We start from the raw sequence: 21689 nt of genomic DNA, 5'->3' as shown, positions 1-21689 counted from the left end.
AATAACTACTACTGTATAGAACCCAACTGATGACATTGAGCAACAGCCGTTCTGAGAATCTGTGGAAAGACTTGAAAACTGCTGTCCATAAGAGATCCCTTAGCATCCTCAGAGAGCTTAATCAAAACTGGCAAGAAAAACACCCAACTTGCACCAGTCTGTGCTGTTAAGAAGTAATTCATAATATGGAACTGCCACCCATTAAGTCACTTATTGTATTATGATTATTACAAAGCGCTTTACACAAGTATCTACAGTTTAATCACCAAATATCATAGCATTTCAAAATGTGACTACCCATGTTAGTTATGTATTTTCAGAAGTCTATAACCTATGAAAATAGAGACATTAGAGGTCTTAAATACTGTATGTTCTTGACATGTTTCACCCTCCCTGAGAATGCCTGATACTTCACACTTATTTTTTTAACTTCTCTAAAGGCACAAAATATGCATCGGATAAAACTAGCACAAGGAATAAATGATGGACAAAGTAGAGCTGGCTACACATTGTATACATACTGATAGACCGGTGCTATGCAATGAGGAGTCTCATGGCAAAGATAATATGAAGTCGATATTTTGGAGCCTGTGTATCTATGATGTTAATTAAAAAATGTAGTTCTGCGATAGTTAATTGTTATAGTAATGTCATGACTCAACCCATATTCAGTGCATGATTTGTATGATCTGCAGGTGTATTTTTTCATGTTTTAACTTCTGGGGGGGAATCACTCTAGGGGTGAAGGGTGATGGTAAAACAAATTGCCCCTTTGGCAAAGTACTTATGTGTGGTTCATGACAGTAAGTCCAACAAAAATGTGGTGGAAAATCAGTCTTTATTAAGTATATATATACTGTATTTAGTAGCATTTGATTTTAAAAATGCATAAAAACTCCACCAGTAAACTCAAAGGCGACAGTGTATGTGATCACTGGTGAATAGTAATGCCTCAAGTGAGATGTGTGCAATTGGCAATTACAGGTGGGGTGGAGTTTAATGTATTGGATTAACAAGCAAATAAGAAAAACAAATAGGCATTACTACTATGGCAGATATCAACTTTCGACTCATAAACTGATACAAAAGACGCATTTTCCATATTAACAGGTTTATTTTAGAAAATACCAAGTAAGATGTTTTCACTGCACTAAGAACACAACACAATTGAACAATTTCAGATAATTTGATGAAAGTAGGCTGTTTCAAATACAAATACAAATAAGGTGCATTTACAAGGTGTTAACATGGTGGATAATATTATATCTATTGTATTTGTCTTTAATGCTCTTGGATCAGCCTCCTTACTGTGCTTTTTCCAAGTGACTGCTATTAATTCTTTTAATCTATAAGATGAAAGTCAAAGACTGGAAAAATTATCCAAGCAAAGACTTTAACATACATTGAGAAAGTGCTTCCCAACATGTTGCCACTATGCTGTTTTTATATTTTTTTTTCTTCAACGGGTTGAATGGCAGCATTTAATTTGGATGAAGATATTTTTCAGCCTTCAACATGCTCTTACTCCCCTTAAAAAACTTTTAAAGTGCCTCTGCTAATTTACATTTGCTTCGAGACTTAAACTTTCCGCATAAGCAGAAGTTTAATGGATTTCTGCACACATTCATGCTCTATTACTTATGGTCTCAAGTCATTCCCTCATTACATTGCTATAAATGCACAGGTGTGCTGCTGTTTTAAACTTGATTCTCTTACTTAAATAACTATGAAGTGGGTGGAATCTGGATCAAATAAGTATTAAAAGGTTCTTCAGCATCCACAGCATCTTGGATGCCTAAAAGCACTTTAGAACTGCAAGAATGTGGGTGTTGATAGCTATTTAAAATGTTTAAAATAGCAGCTTTATCAAAGTGTGGTAGAGTTTTGGATCACTTTTTTATAAGATTTTATGTTTATATTTTGAAGAACAAATGTCCACAGTAATGTAAATACAGTATGTGAATAATGCTGATTGACTGATAGAGATTATTACCTAAGCTAAAAGTGCAAGATGTGATGTAGTTACAGAATCCAGCTGTTATCTTATTCCTTCGGTAAGCCTTGAACCCAAACTGTTTTTTTTTTCAGTTATGCAGAACAGGACGGTGACGTGTGTGGCTGTTCTTCACTGTCCAGCAGGGGTACGTCACTCTCGCTGGGACTGCGAGCCAGCTCTGGGTCAGTCATCAGGTCACCAGTATTCTGGACAAGGACCACAGACTACAAGACAACAACAGGTGAAAATATGAACAAAAAATATGTCTGAGAAACAGAAATCGTCCTTTTTATTCTCTCAGCTGAACACATGTAATAAGGAACCAATTCAGTGCCTGAACTGAAGTTATTACAACAGTAGTTTAACACACAACCTTTGAACTAAAGGGACACTTCAGGCCAAATTTTAACAGAAAATTAAGACATTTTATGCAACTAGCCACCCATTTGGGAAGCCCTGTTATAATGTTACAGTCTGCTGCATAAAGTGTTGTTCATGTTTAAGAACTTAAATTAATCCACTGATTTGCAAGATTTATACCATTTGATCGCCTGAATTGGAGTGAACCGCCTTGCATCCAAAGACACAGATGGACAGTGCCACACAGAGCTCCACAACAGAGTAAATCAGTAGGATCCCCCTGATTCCATCCAGTGCAGCCTGTCAGAAATGCACAAGACAAAGAATCACACAATGGAGGACTACAACCATTAAGCAACGTGTTTACTGTAGTACTCCTAGGCATCAGAACACTACAAGCACAGAACACACAGAATACCATACTACATCAGTGGGGTATTTTCAAGCCCAGAAACACAGGTCATAAATATTTTCCCGAGTCATACGTTTCTTTGATTTAGGGCTTGAGATGAAGGAATAAAGTATTAATTACATATATGTGAAAGGTATCAATTCTACAATTAGTAGAATTACTTAGTAGAACTATCCATACATTACCAGAAAGCTTCATATTTCTGGTAAGGACTGTGGCAGCCCAGAGCCTGTCCCACATGCAAAGAGCACAAGGGGAGGGGAAACAGATAACTGATCTGTGGTCATGTGCTCATAGAGATGTTGCTGTTTGATCCTTCAATTTTAATGCTGTGAAAAAGTACAAATAAATTGGGCTAAGACTGCAAAGAAACAATCAAAATTAATATTTTCACTGCTTTCAGCAGTTTAATTTGCAATGCTTTTCTTGCAAACATTCTTTCAGAATAATTTTGTGGTTGGAAATCCTTGGAAACACCCTGACCGACAAATAGGGTCGCCATTAACTTAGTGATGTGCCGTGTTGGGTATGGGACAAACATAACCCTTTTGCATTTACAGATGCAGCCATTCAGAATGCATATCAAAACTTCTATGCCACTTGTATGCGACACCTCACACATTTTAAATGGCTACATCTGTAGTTCAAAATGTTCCAATTTTCTCTTTTTTGACTACAAACTATTTTACTACATGCTTGCAATATCCCTTAAATGCTGTTGCAAACCCAGTGTAGGATCTGAGTTGTCATGATAATGTCTTCCTTCTCACCACTCTGCCATAAATGCCAGCTTTGACGCACTGACATTTTCTCAACCTCAGCCATTGAGCTCCGTAGCTTTTTCAAAGTCACTGCCTAAATCAGACTGTGTCTTCACACTGAGCACTGTAAGGAATAATTAAGTGTACTTTTTGTTCAACTTTCAATATAGAAATTTACACAGAAACTTGGTTACCATATGAAACAAAAGAGAAGTGAAAAAAGCTTATAAAAAAGAATGTATGATCAAATACTTTATTCCCTCAGGTGCGTTAATCATCTACAGATGATTGATTATTTTTTACTTATTTCATTCATCACCTTATACTGAAAGAGCAAAATACATCTGCTTCTGCAACTTACTTGAGAATCTGTTTAGAGAGGAAGGGTTAAAATTACTGGTGCTTTACTATTTAAAGCAGTTTCATTCCTAAGGATACTCAAGTACTAACAACACAGCATTAAGTACAATTGTTATTAAAATACATTACTTACATTGAGCTGGAATGTTATTAATTGGCAATCCCTGTACTCATAAGTAAAGGAAGACCATGGCCAGCAGTTAGAGTGTCTCATGCTTAGGTCAATACAGAGGAAGACAATCGCAACACAAGCCATTATACAGCTGAAAATGTTCATTGCTATAGTCCCCTTAATCTGAAAAATAAGAAGAAAGTGAATTATTAACAACAAAGGAAGAAGAATATAAATGTGTAAAATGTTACAATACCATCCTCATTAAAGACTCTGGATAATGCACCTATAATCTGTGGTTGCATAGATTGCTCTGAACTTACCATGTGAATGTTAGCTCCTTTGTGAGAAGCCACAGATAGCGACCCTGATATTATGTACTGCAGAAGAAAAAAAAAGAATTATTAATGATACTACATGAATGGAGTATTCACATCATTCAGAGGTGGCAAGACTACCTCTCTTTGTACATTTACAGCTTCTCAAGTTTTATTTTCCTGTTTTGACCTTTCACTGTTGCAAATATATTTGAGCACAAACTGTATAGTTTATTCCATGCTGAAAAGAAAAGAAAGAAAACACAATGTTTTGGCCGTGGAGCCTTCTTCAGGTGTGAAGAATCTTCAGTTCCTTTGCTGCTTACGCATGCTGACGCAGCTACCCACCTCAACTAAATACTTCATATGTATTTTATGTATTAATTCTATATTATGTGTTCTTCGTCATTGTGATTGTGGATTATGTTTGTGAGTGTTTCACCATAATTGACTAAAATTAAAAACAGGTCACTGAAAAGCACTTTCATCATAATTTTCATAGAAGAAATTAACACTGTTAAAGAAGAACTCCTGGTGCATCTAAGACTGGGAATATCTCTTAATAATCTGGCACTCAGATGTGTGCCTTATTATTGAAACCAGCAGCCTGCTATATTAACTTTGTTAATAATTTTCAGGATTTTGTATTTTCGTCCAGTGCACTCATGAAAAGACCCTTTATCTGCTCTGTTGCAGACTGAAAAGAATCTTCTATCTGCTGTTTTACAGACCCAACAAGTGCATAATGTAATCTCTGCATAACTATACAGTATATGTCAGCATACATCCTAGTTCTTAGAGCCTTACTTATAACTTTCCTACTAAATGAAAATGCACACTGCAGAAAAGCTTAATGTATATAAGTGCTACACGATCACAATCATGTAAAAAACTTCAAGGTCATTTATATTCCTTTGTTATTTTCCCATTGCAGACATGCTTAAGCAGGAATAGGGAAAGCATTGCAGATATGTCAGGACAGTGTGAGGATCTGACCATTATTTAAACATGGTTTTCCTTCAGAGGCAAACTGGTATTCGGGAAAACTGAACTGCGTCACTAATAACTTAACAAGTGTTAACTGCTTCTTCCTGTACTGTACAGTACATATGTTTTCTCATTTAATTCCTGCTTTTCATTGATTTTCTAAAGATCTTTCTAAATTTTGTAATAACATTTCCATATGATTAAACTGAGGAGAAAGCATAATTCAGGTGTTAACTAAGTGCTTTGTTGTAAATAACCTTATTAGTGAATCTATACAATCAATGTTTAATTTTAGTTTTAAAGTGTTGTAACAGAAAGAATAAGGTTCTGGATCCCGAGATGAAGTTAAACAGATGAGTGTATTGCATGCAAGTAACAATAAAGCCGAAGTCTTGTTTCCCACAAGAAACAACAAAACCGAAGTATTGTTCAAAGTGCCAGTACAAACTTTAGGTTTATATAGTCCTTCCTTGCTGCTCTGATTCGTCATTCGTTATTATGGTAAAGGGGGGAGATCACGTGTTTGACCAGTTTACAGCTTTTTGGCCAAATGGTCAGGGATTAGTCTCCAGGGGATTCCCTAGCTTGCATCTGGAATCCTTATCAGTTAACCCCCTTCCTGCCATAAACTCCAGCCTTAGAAGTCTAATCTTCATACAGAAAGGACTTAAAATTAACCCCGTCTTCACATCTTACTTCAAAAGACATAGCAATCTATACTGTTTTTGTATTATTTCAATAAAAAATCCACACAAACATTAGTACAGACAGATTTTATGCTATGCCACTGAACCCCTCTTTTCACTTTTAACAGACATCATTGATGAGTAAAAATGAAGGTTTAATAATTGATAGTGCTAGACTATCAAGAAATATGCCAAACATCAAACACAAAAAAGTCTTAGGATTACCAAACACCAGTTGGCAACAGACGTGCAACAGATCACTCTCATTTTAGGATCAATTTCAATTTTTCAGTGTAGGTCACAAATTCAAAAAAATATTAGTCTTTCTAAAACCTGCATCCTTTAACTTACCATAGCTCCAGTCCAAAAGGGAACACCAAAGAAGGTCACCATGGTAGGCTTTGTGAAAACAAGTAACAGTCCCATCATGAGGTTCAGAACCCCAATCAAAATCTGGACAGTCTGTAAGACAGTATGACAAACAGCAATATCATGTACCAACATTACAACTATATGAAAGAAATGCAATGTATCCCTGTTTGGTATCTTTTTTTTTTTGTTTAAACTTTTCTGTTTAAAGTTTTCCATTTGGTCATCAGTGTTTGCCTTATTGGGACAATTTATAGCTACAAACCTCTTACCAGTAGTTAGAAGAAAATTCCAAAGTAGAAAACTATTTTTGGACATTTTGGATGTTTGGCCCTGGCTTGATCAGTACTACGAACACCACAGGTTATTACTGAAATAATAGTGCATTAATTTTTATGCCCCAACAAGAGAATGCTACCTACTGACCCACAAATAATATTGGTGGACACAGGTCTAGAATAGCATCTATATAAGGTCATTTAAATGCAGCACTCCATCCTATATTTGTGACCATTGTAAGAGGGCAGTTCAGAATGCTTAGTAACCTAACCAGCTGGAAGAAGACAATTGGTCAGGTAACATTTTCAAAAAGAGGAAGCTGAGGCTTTTAGATCAGTCATTATTGCTGTCTTTGAAGAGAGCAGATCCTTTGCTACTGTATGTGTCTGAACCAGAAGGAAAAGGAGGCGACCAGGCACACAACTGTGGAGCTTAAATCTCAGGACTTGTGAGTTGTTATCGGCTGGGTTTGTAGATGAATAATTTAAAGTTTTTAGACAGAGACTATTTTTGGAGAAGAGTTTTAAGAAGGGTCTTTCTAAAAGAAGCTTAGTTTTTGTACCGGTATGCCAGTAGGCATAATGAAGGAACAGAAGAAGTCTACTTTTTGAGCACAAGGAGGAGTTTTGACTTTTGTTAGTTTGGTAGATTATTTTTCTTTTGTATTTCACTGTAAATAAACATAGCATTGTGTGTTTTACCTAGACTTGCCTATTAAATGATCACTGCCATGGCACATGTCTCCCAGGTATGTCACATCATAAAGGTAAAAACCCAACATTTTTTGTGAGAAGTGATGCACTGTATTTCAACTGGATGGCTTGCCCTTAAAGGCACTGTTCATAAAATGTCTGCCATTTATAAAGAGATGTTTTTTTTACAAGTGAATTCTGTTGTACATCTGGACTACAAAAACACTGTGAGTGTCATAACAATGACCACTTTAAAAAAGAAAAAAAGGTGTCAGTCATGGATCAGAAGCTTTAAGTTATTTTCAGCACATGAAATCACAGATCTTGTTTTTTCTTTAGAATCAAATTACAACATTAGAATCCAGCTTTGCTTTAATTTCAAGGCATTCTAATACATTTGTTTTTTGGGTGGGAGCAAATAAAAAGCTGCATGCATTATGAAGACATTAACTTCCATCTTTACTCCCAAATCATATTTTGTGTCACTTTCTTATGCAAGATAGATCAAAAGGAATTGGAAACTGGATAAACAAAAAACTATTCATTAAAAACTGACTCTCTCAATCAGCAGGAGTAACTTTGTATTGTAAACGCATCCTACATCTCCTGTACTGCTCTAGAACCTGAAAGAAATAAACCAAAACCAAAATTCACACCACTTTGATTTCACTTGATTTCTAATTTATCTTGTCATTCAAGTACCTTGTATTTTTACTGCTTTCTAAATTTGGACTTAATTGTTTTTTTAGACCTTCTGAAGCACAAAACCTAAGCCCCAACAATTTTAATGCTTTTCTAGCAAACCATAATAATAATCCACTCAAAGCTCTTTACAGGTAACTTCCCTCCACCACCACCAATGTGCAGCCCCCACCTGGATGATTTGAGGGCAGCCAAAGTGCACAAGTACATATTACTTAATAAGTTACTAATTAAATGATTAATTATAAATAAATAAAGGCGTATTTTTTATTGTGGTATATGAAACACTCCTACAGTATTGGCCCGGTTGTTTACATTTCACACTCTGATAAGAGGTCTGAACCCCATCACACAGATAACTTCTCTTGTATAATTACAATTACATCATTACATTGTATAATAATAAAAAAAACCATGATACATTTAATACGGCAGAGGGAGATTCAACTTTTGTAAGGCACATACAATACAAAGCAAAATGTTCTTGCAAAACCATTACAAAACGGTTTAAATGACCGTGACTAGGAAAGCATGACTTAGATTCCACAAACATGCTAGAATGCCTGTGAAGCAGAGACGTGCAGAGACCTTTTGGTGGCCATTGGCTGAAAAGGGGAGAAGGGGCACTTTCCGGGGTAGGATCCGTTATGTTAGAGTATCCTAGACACAAATCAGTGTCCGCTTGTATTTCTGTATTTCTTAATTTTACAGGAAGGTTTGACATGACGTGACGTGACGTGACGAGAGGTATTATAATATTCACAACCTCGGCAAAAAAATGGTTGTCCATAATTGCTGATTATATTTGATTAACAGACAAGGTCTTACTCCCCCTCTAATGAGCATATACTTTATTTTCATGATAAAACACATCTTAACAAGAGGACAGAGCAAATAAAATAATTACCATCTAATTACATGCAATACCAAATGCAATCTCTTTCAAACTTAAGAGCAAGAGTTTACATGATAGGACATCAAATCAAAATTGTTTTTATCCCAAAAAGTTTCTATTGTGGGATAAATATTCAGCAAGCCACTAGAAATTATCATCTGCAAAGTTGATAGAGACTTATTCACAAAGACTTACTGCTGTAATAAATGCAACAGGTGCTTCCACAAAGTATTAGTTGGAGGGGGGGGGGGGGGTGCACACTTATGTAACCAAGGTGTTGTAGGTTTTTTAATTTCAATTATTTTTCCTAATAATTATCTATTTGTTTTTGTTTGAATTTTGTTGGTTGCAAGGTCACATTAAAGATGGAAAAATGTCTGACATGATTCATCTTGATGTCTGGCTTTACATCACAAAAACCTGCAATTTCAGTAAAGGTGTGTAGACTTTTTTATCCACTGTATATACACAACAAAGAATATGCATGTTAGCTGTTTATATCAAATATAAAAAGACTGGCTTTTCTACTCAGTTAACTAAATTTTCTTAAGGAAATCTCAAATCTACCTAGCTACAGATGCAGCCATTCAAAGTGCGCGGTACAGACACCGCAGTACAGATACCGCAGGTAAGATGACACGCGATACCGCGGTGCGTGATTGGTTGACCGACAGGGGCACTCGTGGTCCGTTGGTCTGTCGTAGAAAGACTTACTGTAAACGCCTTTACTGTGCCCGTTGTAGATATTGAATTTTACCACTGAAGGGAAATCTTAGTAGCTGAGCATAAAAAGAATAGGAGCATACTGTAACGCGTGTGAAGGCCATAAACGATATTAATTTTGGAACGTAAACATACAGTATATGGCTGGTCTTGGTACTTTAAAGAAAAAAATACACACCAGTATTCCATTTCTCCCTAAACATTGTAAGCTTCGAAGTCTTTAACTAACGTGATACCGGAGTCAACAAGCATACTTTTAGAATTTGATTAAAAGGGAATATAATATGGAATCGCGTATCTAAAGAATTTAATAACGGTATGATTATATCCGTGTACTGCGGCAGGACTGTGTAAGGCTGTTTCGCCTACCTGATCATGCGAGCTGTCTTGTAGCCTACTGGTCTAGGTGCGTGACTACCAACTGGCTGGTTGGGTGTTCGAATCCAGCTGGTGTTGGACTTTTCATTTTTATTTATTTTTTAATCGCGTAACATAAACATATTACCGTATGCAAACTGTACTGTATACAGTATGTATATGTATATTTGATGTCTTAACTGTGCCCGTTTAATTGAATTAAAAAAAATTTATTTAACACGAACATTAAGCTGTTTACATCTTCCGCCTGAGAACAGTCACCCGTTGCTACCCAACGCAGAATGGTGATTGGCTGACACTATCTGACACCCCTCTGATTGGAGAAAAAAGACGTGCTGGCGTGCTATACACACTACCAGGAAGAGGATTTCTTTCTATTCAAAACGTGTATTTTAAAAGTTTAAGAAGTAAAAACCTTACAGCGTACACAGATTTCTAAACTGATCAGGATCGTTATCTTTGTCTTATGCATAATAATGTTCACCGCTCTGTCCAGCAAATTAATAATAAACTTTATTTTATATAGCGTTTTAAACGAATAAGTAATTAGATTGCTCATAAACCTAATCACTTGCTTTTTCTTTTTATTTAGGCTCAGATTTCAACTATAGATCGTATTATTAATAACCATAATAACAACCAACCAACAAAAACAACCATATAAACATAATGGTGGTGCTGGACCTTCCAGTTTTATTTATTTTTTAATCGCGTAACATAAACATATTACTGTATGCAAACTGTACTGTATACAATATGTATATGTATATTTAATGTCTTAACTGTGCCCGTTTAAGTATTGAATATTCATATCTAATTTTACCACTGAAGGGAAATCTTTACATAAACATACAGTATATGGCTGGTCTCGGTACTTTAAAGAAAAAAATACACACCGGTATTCCATTTCTCCCTAAACATTGTAAGCTTCGAAGTCTTTAACGTGATACCGGAGTCAACAAGCATACTTTTAGAATTTGATTAAAAGGGAATATAATATGGAATCGCGTATCTCAAGAAATTAATAACGATATAATTATATTCATGTTGCAAAAGAACTGCAACGGACATAAAAACTCCCTTGCATGGTTTCATTACGACCAGAATCGGTCTTGAGATATTTTTAACTTGATTTACAGTATTTGAGAGGTATGTCTTAACACCGATACTACAGTGCTTAAGTACTGCTCACGTATATGTTTCTAGGTTTATATTATGCATTTCATTCGGTCAAATTACTTTTGAGCAATAAGAAGCGCGAAACGGTATGCGTTTTACTTTCGTTTTGTGCTGGGACCCGTGGATTGATTAGAGATATCAAGTACATACAAGTCATTTTTTAAATGTTGTAGTTCGTCTTGAAAAAATGTTACGAGTACATCATCTATCAACAATTACACAGGTTCTGTTTCCATATTGCGGATTTTGGTTACGTAATATTATTTTCTAGATTTCACGTTGTGAATATGATGGGATGTCTGATGGGATGTTTCTAAAAATCCATCCTCTGTAAAACGTCTTCTCTAGTTGTCCTGCATATGTATTCGCTAATGAAGCTGTGTGTTCTGAGCCTAGATCTCTACATTTCTGTATGAACCAGCTTAGAGGGCTAAAGACAGCTTGTGTTTAAATTGAGTGTAAGGCAATTTATGCTTCTAAAGTCATGGTCAGCATTTATCTTTGTACTGTGTTGTAAACTTGTTCTGTGCCAAGTCACATTATTTTATAGCGTTTTTAAAGCGTTATCAAATACGGTGTTACTGTAGTTTACTGAGTCCCATGTCAAATGGTCTGTGATTGAAACCTGTAAAACCGGTTTAATTCGTCACAGCCAGCACTCTTCAGGTGTGAGGGTCTTCTGCTCAGAATGAAACGCTAAAATGTTTGTGTATATTCTAATGGTAGTGGGGGCGGGGTGTGTGGGAACAGGTTTAGTTGAAACATTTTCTCTGAAAGCATTTTCTTCTTGTAACCGATCTTGTTACAGCATGTTACAGTTTACTATTATTAACCATATTAATTTTAAGTGCTTAATGTAAAATCTTGTAAAAATATATTTTCATTGTTCAAATATACATTAAGTCTGACTATCATATAATAAGTTAAATACAAAACTAAAGAAAAAATAGGGTTAAATATAATTCAAAATATTTTGCTAACAATGTTAACTGTTTATGAATAATAAAATGTATTAACTAAGGAGTAGGATGGCACAGTTGTTAGTATGTTTTTTGTTTTTTTTTAACCCAATCTCCGGGAAACCATTAGTACGATGGTGAATCGGAGATTCTCAACCCTTGCTGCGTACGACTGGAAAAGAATTCGTGATCGGATCAACGAAATGCTTCGTAGGAGGAGGCGGTCTTTTCCTCTTGTCTAACAGTCTGTCCACAAACAAAACATTCCTGTTAGACAAGAGGAATTGAAAAAAAAACAATGTTGTCAATGAAAACCGGTGTGTGTGTCTCTCCCTGCTGGATGACCCTCTCACAAACTGCTGAATGAATAAAATAATTTTATTGAAAACGAGTTTGCGATTGTCTGGTCTTTAAATTCTGGAGATACGCGATTCCATATTATATTCCCTTTTAATCAAATTCTAAAAGTATGCTTGTTGACTCCGGTATCGCGTTAGTACCGAGACCAGCCATATACTGTATGTTTAAGTTCCAAAATTAATATCGTTTATGGGCTTCACACGCGTTGCAGTATGCTCAGGCACTAAGTAAAAGGAGATGCTTCGTATTGCTTGACTAATTTTAAAAACTAAGTTATAAATATAAAAATTGCAGGCGCTGCTCTGGTGCGTCGGCTCCTACACAGTGCCTGTCTGCCGTAAGCGTTACAATATACATACAGTACCCAACACTGCTTGTACCCATCTGTCATGCAAATAAAACACCTTGAATTGAATTGAATTGAGGGGAGAAGGGGGGGATACTAAAGCCAAAACTGGCTCAATGGGCTTTGACGTGCTAATGCGTTGGTTTAACGGTCCGGGTGTGGCAGGCTTCCAATGTCAACTCGACTCGATTAGAAGACAATGAACGTATTTTAGCCCTAAATGAATTAATAGCAAACATGGTTTACATAAAATACAATTTTCCAAGAAAGTTTATAATAATACGATCTATAGTTGAAATCTGAGCCTACTTTAAAAATAAAGGAAAAGCATTTTCAGAGAGCAATCACGCTGTGTTTATGTAGAAAAAGTGATTAGGTTTATGAGCAATCTAATTACCTATTCGCTTAAAACGCTATATAAAATAAAGTTTATTTAGAGATGAATGATCAGTGTCGCAGTTTAAATAATGTGAGTCAGGAAACTAACACAGCGCCACCGGATTTAATAACGCAATAAAAACGCTATAAAATAATGTGACACAGTACAGCACAGTACAACAATACTGACCATGACTTTAGAAGCATAAATTACCTTACACTCAATTTAAACACAAGCTGTCTTTCTGTATGAACCTCTAAGCTGGTTCATACAGAAAATGTAGAAATGCATTAGCCTGATCATGATTAAAAAACACATAATTAAACACGCGTTTGCGATTTAAATCAGAACACGATTTAAATCAATATAAATGTTTATATTGTAACGCATACTGTCCAGCCTCCATTTCTCTATAAAAATTTACTGTTGCACACACACACACAATAGAAGCAGGAACCGCTGTCAGAAGGGAAGATATATTCAAAATATCGCAAATATCGATCATGTTGCGATATTTTGAAATATAAAAGTCAATTGATTGTCCATAATATCGCTTACCTATTTTTTCGAAGAAATGTTTGTTAAAATAAAAGTCCAGCACCAGCTGGATTCGAACACACAACCTGCCAGTTGGTAGTCACGCACCTAGACCAGTAGGCTACAAGACAGCTCGCATGATCAGGTAGGCGAAACAGCCGTACACAGTCCTGCCGCAGTACACGGATATAATCATACCGTTATTAAATTCTTTAGATACGCGATTCCATATTATATTCCCTTTTAATCAAATTCTAAAAGTATGCTTGTTGACTCCGGTATCACGTTAGTTAAAGACTTCGAAGCTTACAATGTTTAGGGAGAAATGGAATACCGGTGTGTATTTTTCCTTGTGATATTTTAAGCTCTAGTTGAATGATAGGTGTCGCATTTTAAATCATTTTCGTAGCTAGAAATTATGAAACGCCCTGTTAAAAGCAAGAAGGTTTTTATGCCCCGTTGAAGTAAAACAAAATGCCTGACAAAGTATGGCTTGGACAGATTCCAAGTGCTTGTACAAATGTGCTAAAGAAATTATACTTTGAGTATACAGCTTGTCCAAAGTCATCCATTATTAATACTATTAGTAATATCTTCAGTAAAGGCTTTGATGCATAAATATTTCTGATAAAGGTAGGTTGTGTACTTCTTTCCAACTGAGCAATCTTGCTTTCATAATATATACCAACATTTTAATGACTGATGATTAACATGCTGTAATACACAGTTCAAAATTAAAGGCTCAAATGCTGTACATGAGAGGTTAAGCTCCCCTGGCGGTTTTACAAGGCGACGCCGGATAGTTAGTCTCGTGACACACGTGACACGCGTGATACCGCGTGATACTGTGACACGCCCACCGGGGTATGCCGCGAAATACCTCACCCATTTTGAATGGCTGCATCTGTAAGTAGCCATGCAGACAATAAGGTGGCGAGTTTGTTGGTTTCATATTTAGAATAGGTGAATGAAAATAGTCTTTCTTAATCACAAAGTGCTCAATACGACACCCTTCGTGTGTTACTTTTGTACAGTCCTTCTGAAAAATCTGTGTCTTCTCACCATTCAAAAATGTTTAACACGACCTCCACAGGTGTATTAGCCTACGTTGCTTATCGCTGTTTTTTTCCAATGAACAGGAGGCGGGCACTTGTGCTCTGATGAGATCAGTAAGGTTCAACATTTTCTTTTCCTAACGGGAGATCCGTACTAAATACAGAGCAGAATCGTGAAGTGGCGAAAAAAAAAAATGAAATTAGTTGGACTATTTTTCTACATGCAAAAAAGGGCACTTGGGCCAATGAGGGCAAAGGGGTTGAGTCACTGTAGCCACCCTGCTCTGCGCGGCCCTGACATGAAGTATGTTGTAGTCACAGTTGTAGAAAGACGTACAACCTGCAGTAGAGATAAAAACAAGAGTTGCTAGAAAGCTTATGGCTCATCAAATAAGACATTGGGTATGCTCAGCAAAAACTTAAAGACCACCTTAGTTTGCTAATACTATACAAAGGGTACCAAACAATATAGTCATTGGAGAGGGGATTCAGCAGACATCAGTAGTCTGATTGCATGACAATCTTATGTTACCCAAAACTAAAGTACAAGGCATGAGCCCTGTCCAGAAAAAAAAAACAAGGATAAAACCAGCAGCATTTCAGTAATGTGAAGCAAGCTGAAAGATGAGTTATTGTCAAAATTGCATGCCACATGTCATGCTTATAACTCACCCCCAGAGCCTTGGGTCCTCCTTTAAGCAACTTCTTCAACATTTTGGCTGTCTGACTTTGGCGTTCAGAATATGATGTAACTGCTTGGTTCCGAGGATCAGCAGGTTGAGGGATGCCAAGGTCACCGCCCTGCGGCAAGACCTGGGTGACAATTACAAGCCCGCTGGATGTTGTGATGGAGGCAGACATCTGGCTATTGGTGATGTACAGGAAAACAAGAAAAAACAACAAAACATGACCATCACACAAGGATATTAGGAATTTTGAGACCATCAAAGTTTGAGTTTTTTTCATATAAAACTCATTAGTCATAGTTCCTAGAGAGCTTAGTGTTTTGGTCTTTGTTCAAACCTCAGAAGTCAATTGATCAATTATTCCAATACTTTTTTAGTCAGGCACATATAGGATTTCTCATAAGGTATTTTACAGCTGATGGCTCAAAACCGAAGATACAGTATAGAACATCATGGAAACCTGTTAGAAGTATTACAATTATGCAGTGAATTAAATAATCAGACCAACTATGTAAATGAGGAAAAAAACAGAACCATCTTTTTCAAGATAATGCATATGTTGGGATTGAGAACAGAATAATTATGAGGAGTAAATGCCCAGTCTGGGGTGATGTAAACAGTGAAGTAGCACGGTATTAGTATTATAGTAATGTATTACGACTTCATCAGCAGTGACTGGAAGCCTGGGAACTTTGATGGAACACTGAACTGATATGTACAGGCCAGACCTATGGTGAAACCTGTTTCAGACCTAGATCTGGGATGAAATTTCAACATTCTGTAGGACAATGACACAAAACACAAGACCAAAGCTACACCGGAGTGGCTTACAAAAAAAAAGCTTACAGCACTTTATAATACCAACAGTTTATGATCTAAGAGTTAAGAGTAAAATTGGTGCAAATATACCTTAAAGTGTTAGCCCAGAGAGTATACATTCAACAAAACAGGGATAAAACAACACTCAGAAAATTAACAGGATCCTCTGGAAGCAGTGCAGTGTAATACCCCACCCAATTCATGTTTGACTAAACAGCGATATCACATGATAGTAGGTAACAAAGCAAACAAAAAGGGCAAGAAATAACACTAATAAGGAAATGGACTGATTAGGATTAACATTTTGTGACAGAGTGCTCAGTAGCTCTTTATGCGAACCAGTTAATCCATCCAATATCAAAAAATGAGTTAATCCAGTTAAGATCATGACAAGCTAGATCCTACACAAAAATACAGGCTACAAGGCATGATTAAAAGCACATCACTGCTCTCTCTGAATGTGACAAAAGACCACTACAGGGCTGCCGATGGAGAATATTTTAAATAACCAATCAAATCTGTCTAGGGTAGGTATGAGGAAACTGAAACATTCCACATTAAATTCACACAGAATAAGCCTTTACAATCAATACTATGTTCTTTGTTCAGAGGTGAAATCCACATCAACTGACTGTACTGAGAGAAGTGGATTGGTGTTGGGGACCACAAAGCACCATTGAACCCAGATAATTGTTAGGGCACCTCTAAGGATTGGCTGTCATTCTTTATCAAACACAAAACTCTGATGTTATCACCAAGAACAAAGTGTATTTAAAACAGGGATAAAAACACTCGGAAAGTTAAATCTCAAATGACTTCTCTATCATATTCATCTGTTCCATTCTGATGTGATCGGGTTACCACTAAAAACACAAGTGTTAGCACTAAAAAAATAATGCAGATATTTTGCATATATATATGCTTACCAATATTAGTCAGAATTTCTGAAAAAGCGATTTTCCCAATCCACTCACTGCTGCGGCATCCTGAAATTGAAGTTTTGGGTCAAAAACGGATCCGCTACTCTCAAATAGACTCAATTTAGGCGAGTCTGTTGTTCGTTGCTTGACGTCATGCGAAACGCATCCAAATTCTACTTTTTCCAAACTAGGGGACTGGACACGAGGCTGAAGCTGGCTTCTTATTCGCGTTTTTCATTCCACCTTAAATGCTGCTGCAGCATGTTATGTCGCCTTTCGCCTGTACATGGCTCTCTTCGGTCAGTACGAATCCGGATGGAATACTGTAGAGTAGACATCCTCAGTGAAAGGGAATATCCAAACAAATAGTGACTGTCCAAATTGTATTTTTGTATAGAATATATTTCAGAAAATCGCAAACAAATTTTAAAAACTCACAATAACCCAAACTTGCACTGGGAAACGGTGATTGCACTTTCTGCTTATTACTATGGCTCTTGTATACAGCAGGTTAGACTACTGCAATCTCCTACTATCAGGGAGCACTCACCACTCTTTCAACACCTTACAGCGAATTCAGAATGCAGCAGCTAGAATCGTTACTTGGAGCAGAACGTACGACCATATAACCCACATACTTAGCTCTCTTCATTGGCTTCCTGTCAGGTACAGGGCAGACTTCAAAATCCTTCTACTTACTTATAAGGCTCTCAGAGGTCCGGCACCTGTCTATCTAATGGAACTTATTAATGTATACAATCCAAGTCGCCCGCTTAGATCACAGAATGCAGGTCTTCTTCATATTCCATGCATTAATAAAAATCAGTTTGCTAGTTTCTTGTACTTTTTGAGTCTATGCATCCCTGAATATTGACCTCTTTGGCTGCTGCATTAAGTTAAGAAATCAACTTTTGTCATTCTTAACCTAACAATCATTTACCAGGTTTTTAAGACAGACCTCTGCCTCTTCTCCAGCTGTAAAATCCATAAAGCGGGCATTATTCTGAGCATGCCAATCACATGCAAGTTCTGAGCAAATAATTCGACAATACTTTGCAGTCAACATAGAGGAACCACTTATGAGTGTGCTCATTTGACCATACCGTACAACAGGGCAGTTCAAAAGAAGAGGAAATAATACCAAAATTGTTTTCTTCACGGGGAGCTGTGCAATATTACTTCAATTGACTTTTGAAAATAAGTGTACTCTTTTTAATATGTAAAAAGACAGATCTTCCCAAATTCTGCACGAAATCTTCTGAATTCTGATCTTCCTGTATAAGATATAGAAGTCAAAAGCTGAACTTTTTGGCTACAACGAAAATGTTTTGTGAGACAAAAATAAAAAAAAACTGCATTCCAACCTCATCACAACTGCCGAGCATGGAGGTGTAAGTATTAAGAGTTTGGGGTGGCCTTGCTGCCTCAAGACCCAGACATTTTGCAACCAAATCGGCACAAGTATTAGAAAATTCTGAAATACAATGTCAGGCCATCTATACTTCATCTGAAGCTGATGTTAGCATGATTCACGTAGCAGGACAACAATCATTCAACATACAAGCACATCTACAAGAGAATGTCTGGAGAAGGAGATATTTTACATTTTGGAAGAACCAAAGTCCAGTCATTGATCCCTGTAAAATCTCACGGCAGGCAGTGAAGTGAGCTCTTCATAAACAAAACCATCAAATGGCACTAACTTGAAGCAATTCCAGAAGGAAGAGTGGGACAAAATAAATAAAAGTCTATGTAAAAGACTGATAAAGAGTTACAGTAAATGTCTAATGTCTAGTCATTGCTACTTAAAGAGGTGCCACAAGTTACACTATGTGTTCACATACTTGTTCACACGGGTCAGTCGTATACAGTACATATTTACTGTATGTGGACAGGTAAACAAGATTGATCAGTTTAATCCTCATCTTTTATTAAGACTTTTTATAAAGATTTTGAATTACTTTATAGGTCTAAAATATACGAGAACACGGACCAACAAACTTCACAAACTTTTTTTTTTCTCGGCACTGTTTTTATGGCTTTATGTAGTGATGTCAATAAACGGACTTATCGCAACTGGGCCGGACACGCAGGAGGATCACAGGAACAGCCAGGGACAGCAGCCAGGAACAGCAGGGAGAGAGATACAGTAGGTACAGTATGAACAAAACCCGTGTTTAAACAGAGATTGGTGCAGTAACAAAAACTGAAAACTAATACTCCCCTACATCCTGCTTTAAGGTACAAGCCCGTCCGATCAATAATCTTTCTTTCTACCCAATACAATTATTTCAATACGGATATTCAAAATGCAGTGTATTTCGCCATTGTTTTTATTTTGATTAACTTTGCGTATACGACAACCGTCTGCCCTAGCAAAAGGAAACAGATCTATCGCTAGTTAAATCGTCTACTGCAGGTTATTTAATCCCACAAGAAACAAAAACATCGAGGACGCCAGAAACCTGATTGTTTACGTACTAAACTCAGTACACTTATTTTCATGTACAGTATTTTAAACGTTCTCACCGCTTACTGTAGTGTAATTAGATGGAAACAATCAATCTAATCCGTAGACAGAAACAATAGGCTGCTTACCAATATTAGTCAGAATTTCTGGTTTTCCCAATCCACTCTTCACTGCTGCGGCAGCCTGAAATTGAAGTTTTGGTCGAAAACGGATCCGTTTCTCTCAGAGACTCGATTTAGGCGAGTCTGTTGTTCGTTGCATGACGTCATGCGAAACGCCTCCAAATACTGCTTTTCCCGAACTAGGGGAATGGACACAAGGCTGAAGCTGGCTTCTTATTCGCGTTTTTCGTTCCACCTTAAATGCTGCTGCAGGATGTTATGTCGCCTTTCGCCTGTACATGGCTCTCTTCGGTCAGTACTAATCCGGATGGAATACTGTAGAGTAGACATCCTCAGTGAAAGGGAATATCCAAACAAATAGTGACTGTCCAAATTGTATTTTTGTATAGAATATATTTCAGAAAATCGCAAACAAATTTTAAAAACTCACAATAACCCGAACTTGCACTGGGAAATGGTGATTGCACTTTGTGCTTATTACTATTGCCCTCCCCCCTAATTATAAAAATGTCTCACAATTCTGACACAGAGGTGTGAGAGACAATGTAGCAGACTATCAAAATCCTGAACTTCAGGGAATTTTACTGTACCATTTTTTAAATATGCTCTCATTTAACTATCATATTAAAACAGTATCGAAAACATGCTTCTTACAGTTAAGAAATATTGCTAAACTAAGGCAGTTTCTGTCCACTCTAGACACAGAGAAATTAATACAAACAGCAGGTTAGTATTAATGCCCTTCTATCTGGGAGAACCGACCAATCTTTCAACACCTTACAGCAAATTCAGAATGCAGCAGCTAGAATTGTTACTAGGAGCAGAAAGTACAACCATATAACCCCCATACTTAGCTCTCTTCATTGGCTTCCTGACTTCAAAATCCTTCTATTTACTTACAGATAGGTAGGTACAGTAGGTCCCTGTCGCACCATGGTTCGATCAGCCTATTGCTGAACGTGCTCTTCATTTTCACAAGCATGTCATAGAGGGGATGTGAGACATTTTCCATGATGACCTCTAGTTTGGACACCATTCTCCTCTCAGCCACTACCTCCAGGGGGTCCAGATCAGACCCAGTGACAGAGTTTGCTCTTCTGATGAGCTTGTTCAGCCTGTTAGAATCCACTGCTCTAATCCCAGAGCCCCAGCATACCACCACGTAGAAAATGGCGCTCGCCACAACCGACTGATAGAACATATGTAGCATCTTACTACACACATTGAAGGACCTGAGCCTCCTCAAGAAGTAAAGTCGGCTCTGACCCTTCTTGTAGATGGCCTATTCCAGTCTATCGTCAATGTGCACTCCCAGGTACTTATATGAGTCCACTATCCCCACACCACTCCCATGGATGTAGACAGGAGTAGGTTGGATCCTTTTCCTCCTGAAATCTATCACCAGTTCCTTTGTCTTTGCTACATTCAATTGCAGGTGGTTCTCCCCACACAACTCCACAAAGCTGCTGACCAGTCCTCTGTACTCTTCCTCCTGCCCACCCTTGATACATCCCACAATTGCAGAGTCGTCTGAGAGCTTCTGCAGGTGGTAGGACTTTGAGTTGTATTTAATGTCCGAAGTATACAGGGTGAAGAGAAATGGAGAAAGAACTGTCCCCTGAGGAGTACCTGTGTTCAGACACACAGTTCTGAAGTCTCACAGACTGTGGTCTGTCTGTCAGATAGTCAGTGATCCATGAGATCATGGAGGCACTGACTTGCATCTCCTCCAGCTTCAAGTCGGTGCCTCCATGATCTCATGGCATTATAAGGCTCTCAGAGGTCAGGCACCTGTCTATCTAATGAAATTTATTAATGTATACAATCC

At 37.2% G+C, this 21689-nt stretch overlaps 1 protein-coding gene across 3 annotated transcripts; it reads right to left on the bottom strand.

Annotated features, from left to right (window-relative positions):
• Positions 1–1094: 1094 nt before the first annotated feature.
• Positions 1095–20037, bottom strand: LOC148639737 (membrane-spanning 4-domains subfamily A member 4A-like). 3 transcript variants are annotated; one of them, XM_088620562.1, is made up of 9 exons: positions 19868–20009; positions 19263–19345; positions 17276–17335; positions 15517–15709; positions 6343–6453; positions 4325–4381; positions 4023–4184; positions 2537–2656; positions 1095–2220 (listed from the first exon to the last, which is right to left on the bottom strand). In XM_088620562.1, exons 4-9 carry the CDS (start codon positions 15703–15705, stop codon positions 2089–2091), a joined length of 771 nt encoding a protein of 256 aa, XP_088476688.1. In that variant the 5' UTR covers positions 15706–15709; positions 17276–17335; positions 19263–19345; positions 19868–20009; the 3' UTR covers positions 1095–2088. The 3 variants fall into 3 exon arrangements, with proteins under 3 accessions (XP_088476688.1, XP_088476687.1, XP_088476686.1); XM_088620561.1 differs by lacking the exon at positions 19263–19345 and having other exon boundaries at positions 19868–20020; XM_088620560.1 differs by lacking the exons at positions 17276–17335; positions 19263–19345 and having other exon boundaries at positions 19868–20037.
• Between the last annotated feature and the right edge of the window lie 1652 nt (positions 20038–21689).

This window comes from Lepisosteus platostomus, chromosome 26, assembly GCF_059453375.1.
Source record: "Lepisosteus platostomus isolate fLepPlt1 chromosome 26, fLepPlt1.hap1, whole genome shotgun sequence".
Taxonomy (NCBI): domain Eukaryota; kingdom Metazoa; phylum Chordata; class Actinopteri; order Semionotiformes; family Lepisosteidae; genus Lepisosteus; species Lepisosteus platostomus.
Note: the sequence above shows the minus strand (reverse complement) of the source record. Positions and strands in the feature narration are given on the sequence as shown.